This window comes from Epinephelus lanceolatus, chromosome 1, assembly GCF_041903045.1.
Source record: "Epinephelus lanceolatus isolate andai-2023 chromosome 1, ASM4190304v1, whole genome shotgun sequence".
Taxonomy (NCBI): domain Eukaryota; kingdom Metazoa; phylum Chordata; class Actinopteri; order Perciformes; family Serranidae; genus Epinephelus; species Epinephelus lanceolatus.
The window spans coordinates 49758137-49771421 of NC_135734.1; the positions used below are offsets into that span (position 1 = coordinate 49758137).

A 13285-nucleotide genomic window follows, 5' to 3' on the forward strand; every position below is an offset into this window, starting at 1 on the left:
TGTTTCAAGTAATACATAATGTCAACAAAAGATTAACTGAGCTTTTTTCCGGTTTGTCGGCCTCTGCATGAGCACCATACTAGACACAAACATCTTATTGTGGGGAAGAGTAGACATCTTAAAAGTGCCAGCATGAGTGTGACTTGCAGGGGTCCTCAAATATGGAATAAGCTTGATGACACCATAAAAGAATTCACCTCTTTATCTGCGCTTAAGAAAACAGTTACATATAAAATAACACTGGACTGTAACTCAAACCAGTGAATGGGGGATGCTTTTGTCTTTGTGTTTTATGTTTTTTGTTTTATGTTATTTGTAGTATGGATGTAAAATGTTACTGTATTGTCATATATGTTATGTCCAATATTACGATTGACTATTTTTGATGGCCTTATGCATCAGGCTCCCTAAAATAAGCTTTAAATAGCTTCCTGGGAGACCTGATTCACACATCCTGCTAACGAATCATGTAAACAGGACCTGTACTTCTTCTGTGTGTGTGAATAAATTCAATTCAGTTCAATTCAATTATGTGTGGTCATATGCCTACAAAGTTGTGTGGTGATGGGTGAAACCCTTGAGATGTTATACACCTTTATGTGATGAGCCACGCCCTCCGCAATATTCATTGCCTTATAGAAGCTCAGTTTTAGTAAGTTTTCCAACTTTTGCCAAGAGGGAACTTTAGATATTGGTCCCTAGATTATGTTCACCCAGTTTCATGCAGATCGCTCAAACTTCCTAGGAAGAGATCCATTTGAAGTGTTTTTCAAAAAATTCAAAATGGCGGAAAATCTATATAAGCGGAAGTTATGGGTTCTTGAGGCAAATGTGTTCCTCATGAGGAGAGGCATCTCTGCGCAAAGTTGCATGTCTCTACCACATACAGGGCATGAGATATGCCCATTCAAAGTTTGACATTTCAATGGGTTGCTATAGCGCCCCCCTTTGGCCAATTGATGTAATATTGCTTCATTGGCATCCTCCCATGACCCTCTACCACTGTGCCAAATTTCACATGGATTGACCAAGTCAGTGAGGAGAAAAACGTGGAACACACACACACACACACACACACACACACACACACAGAGTGTACGTCATTATATAGTAAAATTAAAGGAAGAGTCCTGCATTTATTTTTCTGTCATTTCACTCATGTCCTCCAAAATAAAATACTGTGATAACTGTAGTATTGCAGTCTTCTCAAATAGAATAAAGTTTTCACAAATCTGAAACTGTGTTTTAAATAATATCCAGTCTCTCTGGGATAATCTAGTCCAGGTTTGACAAGTGGTTTTCATGACAGACTTGGCCCAATGTGGTCTAAATATGAAAAACACAGTGAAATATCACTTTATTTCATTTTGATCAACCTCTACTCTCTCTGGGAAAATCTACTCCATGTGTGACCTGTCAAAGTAGAAAGGATTTTGATCTGGACCTGGTCTGATGTGTTCTACATGTGAAAAACGCAGTGAAATGTCCCTTTCTCAAACAGAATAAAGATTTCACAAATAAAGTGTTTTTAAAAACCTTTAGTTTCTCCGGGACAATCTAGTCCATGTTTGACCTGTCTAATTATAGTGGTTTTTGATCTGAACCTGGTCTAAACATGTGAGAAACACAGTGAAGTGTCCCCGTTTTGCATTTTCACGATCTAAAACTGTGTTTTAAATAGTATTTAGTCTCTCTGGGATAATATAGTCCAGGTTTGACCTGTCTAAGTGTGGTGGTTTTTGATCTGGACCTGGTCTAAACATGTGAGAAACACAGTGAAATATCTGTTTTTTTGCATTTTCACAAAAAGAATAAAGGTTTCACAAATCTTAGAGTGGGTTTCAGTAGCACTGAGGCTTTACCTGAAATGTCTAACATGCTTTCACAACAATAAAAAGTACAAAAAGCTGAGGATCAGCTGTTTAGCAGTTTCCCCTTAACTCTCCCCTTAACTGCCGAATCTGAAGCCACGAATCTGAGGCTAACTTCAGTGTCGTCGTTAGCAGCCTGTTAACGCACACGGTCAGTCAAAATATAACTTTATGTTCATAAGATAGAGACTGAAGCTGACAAGAGTTAAATTATTAAAAGATGAATGAATATTAGACTCACATTAGTTCGCTAGGTGCTCATGTCTCTCAAACTGAACTGATGAAGTTCTAACTTTCAAATTCTAAAGTAACGGTAACGTTCGTCGATCAGTCGAGCACTGTTGCTAGGCGACTGACAGGAAATGGACATGTAGCTACTTTGTTGCTTCCGGCAACATTAACAGTTTTTCACTATAAGCAGGAGACAAAATAAAACTCTTTGTTTGCTGTAGCATCAAACACACAGGTGGGATTAATGTCACTAATGAAGCTGTGTTCCGTTTATGTGTCCCAGTGAGGCAGCACGAGGCACTAATACAGGTAAATGGAATGCAGCCACCCTTAATTATTAATTAGTCTAACCGTGGCAACACCTGTGCTGCTGAAAGTCTGTCAGAGGACTCTAGAGACCTGTGTCTTTAATCTGGTAGGCTATTTAAATTTAACTTAGAATAATATTACAGTCTTAGTATTTAAGGTTCAGTCACTTTTATCATCCATGGTATTTATTTGTTTTCTTCTGTTGACTTTTTGTTTATCATGTGAGCTGTTTCAGCTTTTTCACTTAAGTCCTGCCTTCTCTATATCACTGTTTTTATTGTGTTGCATAATGTACTACAGCCTCTTACGCACCTTTTACTTCTTTAATCTTGTAAACCTGTGTTGAGTCAGATTCTAACCTGCTGCAGCCAGAAAGCACTTTGATTGTATGTTGTTTTTTAATGTGTTTGCCTATATAATTAAGTGATTTAACTTTTATGTATTGATTTTTAAATGTATGTTACATCACAGGCGCCTTAATATATCCAGTGGATGCAATAAGGAGAGGTCATCAGGTGGGACCCACCTTCATTGAGTGTTTCGACCTTTAACAACATGTTCTCAGGCGGTGGGACAGCAGTGGTCAGGTCACTGCCCCTCTCCCACAGGCTTCCAGAGGGTTAGACAGTTAGTCTCAGTGTGCATACATCTGTTTGAATAGGTGGGTTTTGAGAGGGAATTTGAAGGATGTTATGCTGTCAGACTGTTGAGTGTGTGGGAGTAGGGAGATCCAGGGAGCGGGAGGCGGTGCACTCCTGGAGAAGGTCAGACAGGTAAGTAGTTGGGTTGGTAGTTGGATGAGAATAAGGGCGATGTGGTCAGATGATTTGGTGCAGGTGGTGATCTGCCGGTGGCAGAGTTTTGAATCATGTGAAGGCTTTTAATAAGTTTGGTGGGAAGAGAGAATACTGCGTTAAAGTAGTCAGTATGGAATGTGACAAATGTACAGGCCAAGACTTCAGTGCTGGACTGGGACAGTGATGGGCGGAGTCTGGAAATGTTGCAGAGGTGGAAGGAAGCAGTCCAGGTAATGTTTTTTTTATGTGGGGTTCAAATGAACGAGGGCTGTCCAGAATGACACCAAGACTCTTGACGTGGCTGGAGAAAGGTACAGGGAAGTTATCCCCAACATTCAAACTGCGGTTTTCCTCTTTCTCCTTCTTATTCCGACTTTTATCATCATATTCCACACTGATTGAGCTGGGAATCTTCTGCATCCCACTTCCAGAACAGCCATGTTGTGCATCCTTTGTCCGGACAATCCTCAACCAACTGTTGGTACTTGGCTTTTTTCCTCTCTGCTGCTTCCTCACGGGACTGTTAGCTCTACCAGGATTACTTGACTTCCATCCTGAGACCACATCATGATGTCTGCAGCAGATTTTATTTTGCTTCGCCCTGTACACCAGGCTCCTGAACCTCTTTTACAAAGCTGATGATACTCTGCAGTGTCTTTGTTTTGGCTTGGTGTTTCTGTCTTCTTTCCTGCTCCAAGGTGTCAGCAGGTGTTGTCAGTACCTTGTCATGGCGCCACCTGTATCTCCCCTGGGTCAGAGCTGTTTTGCACCTCGATAAGATGTGCATCATGGATCCTTTTGCTCCACATAACCTATACAGGGGGTCCTCCTTTATTCCCCACCTGTGCGAGCTGACCAGGGTTAGGAGGGTGTCAGAAAGAAATGCTAAATGGCTCCAGCTGCCACAATTCAGTCAACATGATCGTCCCCTCAGGAAGTTCCCACCTTGTCCAGACACCTTGCGTTACAAGCTCAATATCTTCAGCTCTTCTCTCCTCCTCCTCAAGACTCTGGACCTCATCCTGGATCAAGGCTCTCTTTTCCCGAGGAGTGGACTTTGACCATTGTTGTTGTTCCTGTGCCTCGTCATCTGAGGCAGAGGTCAGCGATGATGTCTCTAGTCTTTAAATTAACATGATATTGTTGTAGTCTTGCAAGTTTTTTATTGTGTTATTTTTCCACGTGCATTGTTTTAATCTTGCATTGTGGGGCACTTTGCATGTTTGTATGAGAGGTGCCGTATAAATAAAGTTGTGCTTGTCTGTCTGACTGAAACGTCACAGCAGAAGGAGCACAGGTGTAATTAATGACACCAGTAATGGCTGCATTCCATTTAGGTTAAAAGTGACTGTCTGTTTATCTCTTAAGTGTTTCACAGGGTGGGAAAGTATTATTTGGTGTGTTACCACATTTGATTTTGTGTGATAAGTTAATACCTACCTCAAAACTTGGTAACTCACTCGCCTATAAAACTGCTGTCTCCAGACCTGTCATAACATTATCACAAAGTTCCTCACATATTCAAGAGGCATGAGTGACGAGTTGTGATTCAAAGACTTTGAAACATTGAGAAAACCGAAAGAAAAAACACATGCACACAAAAACCCCTTAGTATTCTGGTCCAGTCAAGGCCAGCTAACTAGCTGTGGAGAGACAGGAGAAAGGCAGCGACGTGACGACAGGCTGGGCGAACAAATGAAACAGAGGAAGAGGAGTAAACAGCAGAAGAGAGGAGAAGAGATTGAGATTCCCAAAGAAGAACTCCTCTTGGACACTTCTTGCCGACAACATGAACAGACTTTGAAGCCATTCATCACAGAACAGAAGCTTCAAACCTCTGTCATGACAAAGAAAAACTTTCATCATCTTTGCCTAAACACAAAGAGATAATAAATCAGTATGTACGCTGATACGCTGACTCTCACCAGCTGTTGAAGATAAAGCAAGCCGTCGCTGCATTAATAAAAAAACAAACAAAAAAACAGTGCAAAACAAAACAGTTTGAAATTAGAGGATTTAAGGCAGCAGTTGAGGATGTGCAGTATTTACATCTGTGTTTATAATCACCTGAAATCCCTGCCTGCCTTTGTAAAAGTGCTTTCTCATATTTTGTAAATGACCTAAAATGACCTCTGAGGTGCTGCTGTCGTTTCAGTCGACATCTCGATTGTATGTTCAGCACTGTGTTGACAAATAATGATCGACTGCTGCAGAGGATCCTTCAGTTACACCTGTCAGAGCTCAGTGACGGCCGGCGGCACAATGAAACTCCACAATAAGTTTGATTAAACACCTCAGCACACAGCTGATAATGGAGCAACAGAATCATATTCAAAGGAATTCTATGAAACATTTAAGCCTGTAAACACAAGCAAATCATGTCTCATTATTTATCGAAATACTGAGCTCCAAGTGTCTTTTCAACACTACAGACAGTCCGGCAGCAGGGACACAGACGTCACTAAGGCAAAACAAGGGCATACATTCATTAAACTTTTAAGAAATAAACAATGAGTAAGAGATGAGTAAGAGATTTGATTGTGAGCAATAAGACTGAACACGATCAAGCTACTTACAGAGAAGAGAGTCAACTCTCTTAAAGAGTCCCTTTATGAGCAACTCTACGTGATCATATACTCTAAGCACAGAATCAGAGAGAGAGATTTTTCCTCTTACAAAATCCTCTTATTTTACTTAATGTGGTTTATGTGATATGTTAAAAACAAAAAAAAAACAAAAAAAAAAAAAACACACAACAACTTTGTTTTAATTTTGGGTAATGTTCTTGATATCAAATGGATAATATAGATAAGGGACATAATAATAAAGCTAATAAATTTAAAACTAAAAAATAAATGCAAAATTGAATAAAATTGAAAAAATATTTAAAACATCAATAAAGGAAAACTAAATTGGAAATTAAATGGGTAAAAACAATAACAGCAAATTAGAATTAATATCAATTTGGCACATTTTATCAAATAATTAATGCATACCTTAATTTTAATATTATTTTTAGTACATCTGATGACATATTCATTTATTTTAATATCATTTTGAATACATCAAATGTATTTTTTTTTTTTTCAAAGATATTTTTTGGGGCTTTTTTTTTAGCCTTTAATGTATAGGACAGACAAGCATGAAGGGGGGAGAGAGAGAGAGAGGGAGCGACATGCAGCAAAGGGCCACAGGCTGGAGTTGAACCCGGGCCGCTGCGGCAACAGCCCTGCACATGGGGCGCCCCACATAATTTTTTTTTAAAATATTATTTTTGGTATATCTAATGGCATATAAATTAATTTAATAAGTAATTTATTTATCTACAATTTCGGTAGGTTCTGTTCTCTATAAATATCTCTTAAGTAGCAGTTTTATTTGATATAGTTCTAACGTATTAAATAGGTATGGAGTTATATGAAATTGGCAAAAATGGAAACAAACATTAAACTGAACCAAAGCAGGAAATTAAATGCAGAAGCACATTAGATTAATCATCATATAATGAGGAGAATTCAGTGCAGACTATTAGGCATTTTTGCATAATAGGAAATTTGGTAAAGGGTTTATTGTTTAAGATTGTGGGTAAAAAGTGACTGATTTTTCTTTTATCTCATTTTATCTTAAACTTAAGGCTAAAATGTGACAGAACACACTGAACAAAGCATGAGTGGAACTTGTCTGTGTGAGAGAATATCTTGTATGAGTCACTGCTGCTGGGATGTAAAGAGAGACCTTGGTGCATGAGGATCCTCTTTGTCATTTTTTCATCTCTCCCACACATTATTTCGGTCAAATAAATATGGTGAGTGTGTTTGATGAAGCACATGGAAATAAGATGGTGGCCACAGTGTAATACCCATTTATACTTCTGCACTCTGTTGATCACAGTATGTGATATGAGTGTGTTTCATGTCAGTCATCTACCGTGCAGGATGATGTTTACCTGAACTCATCACAATGCAACACTGACCTCTAGTCACTGATTCAGGTAATAACACACCCAACAGCAAAGTATCACTGAGAGGTTTCCAATCCTTTCCTGGACAAGCAGACTATAAACAAGAATCACATTTCTCATTATGTAGAGTTAAAAACTGACACGATCATTGACTGAGAACTATGACTTTGTGGAAGATAATTAAAGTTTCTTAAATTGTGATTTATTACACGGTCAACATTTACCAAACTGTGACCTTACACAACTCTTAAAGGGACAGTTCATTCCCAAATCAAAACCACATATTTCCCCTCTTACCTGTCGTGCTGTTTATCAGTCTCGATAGTTTTGGTATGAGCTGCCAAGTGTTAGAGATGTCTGCCTTCTCTCCATTGTAATGTAACTAGATGCCACTCTGCGTGTGGTGCTCAACATGCCAAAATACATTTGAAACGCTCAACTGCAATGAGTCTTCCAGAAATTATGACTTAGTTTACTCCACATATTTTTTGGTTTTTGAAAATAAGGTGGAGACTTGGGAAACCTTCACCAAAAAGGAGAATTTTTCTTGGGTATATAAGAAGCTGCTTTTTGCTACACACACAGCAGTCAGAGCTCTGGAGCTTGACGCAGGTTTATTGATGTTGCAGAATAAACTATCACATTCCAGCTTCAAGTGTTTGTCTTCAGAGTATTTTTGAGATGCCAGTGGGTTCTGACAAAGGTGTTTTTGACAAAGTGCTAACAACAGATCCAGACTCTTTTTTTGGCCCAGGTTGGGGACAAATTGGCACAACACTACCTGCCTTCCCACCCAACCTATTCAGACTTTCTTGCTCTGTACACTGCAGCACTTGCCAGTGGCCGTCTGACGTGCAGCATACCGCCGTGAAAGGTGCCTCTGTGTGTCAGTGTTTGTCGCCAAAATCTACTGACAAAGCAGCAGTATTTCATGAGTTGTTGCCCACTTCACCAAAAACATTGCTGCCCAGCGTGCATCATGCAGCCACAGTGACTGACGCCGAGTTCCACCGACAAAGCGAAGTATTTCATGAGCTGAGTTGTTGCCTACTGTGTCAAAAACAACCGCCCAGTGTGTCTACCACTGCAAAGGGTGCCTCTTGGACGGGTGCCCCGAGCAGCTGGGGGTTTGGAGGTGAACTGGCACCTCTCCAGCTACCAGTCCACACTCCATACTTGGTCTGTGCAGGGACTTGAACTAGCAACCCTCCAGTTACCAAGCCAAGTCCCTATGGACTGAGCTACTGCCACACCAAATATGCAAAACGTGACTTGGTGACTGACACTGACATCCACTGACAAAGCAGTGATATTTGACGAGGTGGACATCAGAACGGGCTGGCAACTCACACCAAAACAATATAGATTGACAAATGGCACTACAGGTGAGAGGAAAATGTGTATGTTTGATTTTGAGGCAAACTGTCCCTTAAAGTCCTAAAAACTGCTGTAACGGTGACACAGTATGAAACACATAGGAGCTTCTCTTCATGTGAAAGACACTGAAGTATCACTGATATGAAACAAGGCAGGAGTTACAAGAAGGGAAAAGATCTTTTATTATTAAAGTAGAACTTAACTGAACTGATAATCCTCTTAACCATTTACAACAATTTAAACATGTTCATAAACAATACAATCTATTGTAAAACTGTTGACTATATGGCTCCAAAAAGCTGCTGTGGCATGAAAACTATTTTTTTCTTGTACTTTTTTATTAAGCGACTTCTGATGACATCATGTGTGTAAAAACCTCTGGATCATTTGGAAAAACACAAACCCTGACCCTGTAACATTTTCATCCAACAGCAGCGACGTCGACTGGTTTATCACCAGAACAATCTTTAACAAAAGGAAAAGCAAAATCAAACAACACTCCAAACAGCTGTGGACACAATCCAGGCTCCTCACAGCTTCATGAAATCTGTCGCAGATTGTTTGACGCAGTTTCAAAATAGTTAGAACAGCATGAAGACACCAACATGCCTCGTGTTGGTACGACAAATGTAATATACAGAATAAAGTTCCTTGTGTCAACTGGTTGTGTTGTTAACCCGTAATGATGACACTCACTATGGTCGACTGTTGAGTGATGAGGTAAGCTCGCTGTAAAATACAAATACTGTGCTAATACAAATATATATTTTCCTCCTTGTGTCTGAAACCTTGTAGCAGCTGATAATTAATTAATTGCTGGAAAATGACACAAATAAAATGTTAATTTAAATGTATGAAAATGAACACCTGCTCACCTTCACGGTGTTTATTCAATAATGATTTAATTCAAACTTTGATAACACATTTGACATAACCATCGTTGCATAATGTAAATAACTTATGACATGTTTGACTGGATTTCCATCCCATTTGGAGCTCGCCAACATTATCAGCTGCTACAAATGTCCATCCGACAGCCATGACATGTATATAACACTGGCTCTAACACTGATATTATTATCATTAGTAGTAGTATTTTCCCAAAAAGTAATGTTGCTGTTCACACACTGTTGACGCAGTAACTCACTAAGAGCTCTGCTGGTTTTTGTCCTCATAAAATTGAGACTTTAAAGGAACACTTCACTCACAAAATGTCCATTTGTATGTCGATTACTTACTGCGTGTTACCTTAAATTCATGAAGAAAACGTTGGTTTTCTCACATGCGTCCACACTGAACAGAGAATCCCAAAAAGGCAAATATTCTTCATGAACTGAAGTAGTCAGGGTCCACGTTAAACAACAAAAAAACTATAAATATCCCAGGGACGCAATTTGTCCATGCCTGTGAAAATGCATGTGTTTGGGAAGTACTGAGAATACGACAGGATAAATGAACCTTGGAATAAACCGCAGGAGTTGTGTGAGAGTTCGTAAACAGGTGTTTTAATATAGTTTTGCTGTAAATGTGGCCCCCATTCACTTCAACTCATGAAGACTGTTTGCAGTTTTTGGATTCTCCGTTCACCATCAAGGCATGTTAGGAAAAAGTCTCCAAGAATGCAAGGCAGCACAGTGAGTACTTGGCATACAAATGGAATTTTGCAGGTGAAGTATTCTTTTAAAAACATTCAGATTTTTCCAAAAAAGCACACCAGTGCTTTGAAGGGCAACTTTGGTATTTTTCAACCTGGACCCCATCTTCTCAACAACAGTTTTTGAAACTGGTCCAGTTTTTGGTGAGACTGCAGCAGGCAGATGTGAAACAGGCTGGAATGTTACCACTTGGGGCAATTGTACATCGTCAATTAACGTCCAATAAATGTTTGTTTTTGCAACTGACAACTGACAACATAATGAAATGAATCACTACAGAGATAGACCTTATTGTTAAAGAGAACCAAAAAGAGCCTCAAAATTGCCATTGCTAAAGCAACCAGACTCCATTTTAATAAACAGTAATTTTACTTCATTCAAAGTCCAAAAAAACAAAATAAAAATCACAAAAGCCGCCTCGGCTCGCCTTTCCACTGTTCCAACAATGACCAACTCTGGTTTGAATTAAACCCTTTATTCACCCTGTTAGATGTGACAATATGTTGCCTCTACACATGCTAAAATTACTGTTTATTCAAATGGCGTCTGGTGGGTTTGGTGTTGGCAATTTCGAGGCTGTTTTGGGACAAACGAAACGGACCTCACTCTTTCCAACAAAGGTCTTTCTGTAAGGATACTTTCCATAATGTGAGACACTTATAATAATAATCTGAGCCCATCTGTGGCAAAAACAAGCTCTTTTGGAGGACATACAATAAGAGTGCACAATTGCCCCAAGTGATTACATTGCAGCCTGTATCGCTGCTGCCAGCTGCAGCCCTCTCACGCAATACTGGACCACTTTCAGAGACTTCTGTTCCCACTAGTCAGACGCAAACATCTGGGAAAACAGGGTCTAGGTTGAAAAATACCAAACTTACCCTTTAATACAACTGCTTAGTGCTGCTGGTTTACCAAACAAAAGGAAACCTGAGGGTCACAGGGGCTACAAACATTTCTCCCAACACATTAAAGCTATCAACCCCTATAAAATTGAAATAAATTAAATTAAAAAGAAAAAGTCAAAATAAATTAAACAAAACTATATGTCTCTGCCACGTCTGGGTCATCATTGACTTTATGGCGAAATTATATACAGTGTCAAAGGACAGAATGGCTCATAGTGATGCATGCATCAGCGCCTTCTGCAAAAATCTGATCTGGATGTTAAAAGAAGAAGTACAGAAGTCTGGACACAGAAGGTTTTTTTTAAGTGGGGTTATATAAGTTACTTAGCATAGCGTACCTACAGTAAATGGTAGAGGGAATTGAAGCTGTTACTGTCGGCTTCTCCTAACTGGGAGCATGCCGGCTGACATCTATAATAGGTAATACACCAAATACCTCAATCTGACCTATCCCATTAACAAACTGCTGATCTCAGCCCACAGACACAGTGGAAACCTCTACTGATTGATGAAGAGTTGGGTATTTTGATTCCTCACAAGACACAAAAGTTGGTGTTTTTATTCGGTGCATGGAAACAAAGATATTTCTAATATGTGCGAGCAAAATGGGAGCATTTCTGTGATGATCCAGCAGGCTGAAGGAGATCTACGGCTAGCTTGTGTTCACTCTATCTTTACATCTTTACATAACATTCTTGGGACTTTACATTGTCTCTGGGTGTATTTGAGGATAAAAAATGTTCATGTTTTTATTGCTGTAAAATGAGGAATGCTGAATGAGCCTGTGATTCCACATTGGTCGCTGCCTTTATGTGAATATTTGGCTTTTAGCTGCGATTGTTTAGGAAGAAAACAAATACGTAGGGAGGATTGATGCAGTGTGGAAATAAATGAACTACACTAACCATTCTCTACGGAAGTAAGGGGACCAGGTTTTACCAGAATGTTTGGCCAGTGGCTAAAACACTGATGTAGTTGGGTTTTTTTTAATATCAATTTAATTTAAATTTATGGCTTCAAGTGCTGTGAAATTTTTGATTAAACTTAAATTATCCATCCACAGAAAAAATGGGGGAAAAAACTATAAAAACTCCTTCACATAAGTTTCCATTAGTTGGTCAGTGAGTGCAAGAGCAACACCAGAAATACGTTTCATTCACAAATACTCTCTCCTACTGAAGCAAAGCAGAAAGCAAGGTCCAGTGAAAAGTCAGTGTTTCCATCTGAGCCCCATGGGGGGGAAATTTATTCGTCATGACTGTCGTGTCTCTAAACTGCAGAACGCAGAGAGAGGATGTCACAGGTGTTCTGGACATCGATGTGCATATCAGTGTATTCACAGTCAACTTGCCTTTTTGAACGAGAAATGATGATTTAAAAAGGGAAAAAAAGGCCTTGTTGAGGTTCATGTTGTCCGCAGAGGAGCGTCCTCACTCAGGTCACGAGGGCCAGTGCTCCCTGAGGGCCTGAAGGATCCGACTCTCATCATCTGACGCTCCTGGGGAAACTGCAATATGAGGACACACATTTCCAACAGTGAACATGAAATGAAGGGAAAAAGCTACATAGAGGTATAAGGCTGCAACTACTGATCATTTTTTATTATTTTCTCTATTAATTGTTGAGTCTATAAAATATTAAAGAGGACCTATTATGCTTTTCACTCATTTTCTGTCACATATATATATTACAATGTCTGGTGTTGAAATTAAATGTGACCAAAGTCTCAGATAATAAAACTGACTCTGATTCTGAATTCTCTGTTTCCAACGTTTGTTTGTTTTTACTGAGAGAGTGACAGACTTGTTTGTGGTCATCTGCTCCAGGCACGCTACAGCAAGTGTTCAATTATATAAACTGCTAGATGTAGCTACATGCTAATGTCAAGTTATCTACCTGATTTCAGATCATAATCTTGCTGGAACAGGTCTGGTTGTATTAAAGGGATAGTGCACCCAAAAATGAAAATTCAGCCATTATCTACTCACCCATATGCCGAGGGAGGCTCAGGTGAAGTTTTAGAGTCCACACAACACGTGGAGATCCAAGGGGAGAGGAGGTAGCAACACAACTCCACCTAATGCAGGCTGACGGCGCCCCAGATTCAAACGTCCAAAAACACATAATTGAAACCACAAAATATCTCCATACTGCTCGTCCGTAGTGATCCAAGTGT

General features: G+C 39.5%; 1 protein-coding gene across 2 annotated transcripts in view; it reads right to left on the reverse strand.

The window, feature by feature from the left end:
* Positions 1 to 8704: 8704 nt before the first annotated feature.
* The window catches only part of LOC117257104 (DDB1- and CUL4-associated factor 1-like), a 29644-nt gene continuing 25063 nt past the window's right edge, over positions 8705 to 13285 (reverse strand). For both annotated transcript variants that reach the window (XM_033627004.2, XM_033627003.2), the window contains one exon: positions 8705 to 12616. In XM_033627004.2, the coding sequence (XP_033482895.1) occupies positions 12549 to 12616 (68 nt within the window). In that variant the 3' untranslated portion in view covers positions 8705 to 12548. The remainder of the gene's footprint in view (positions 12617 to 13285) is intronic.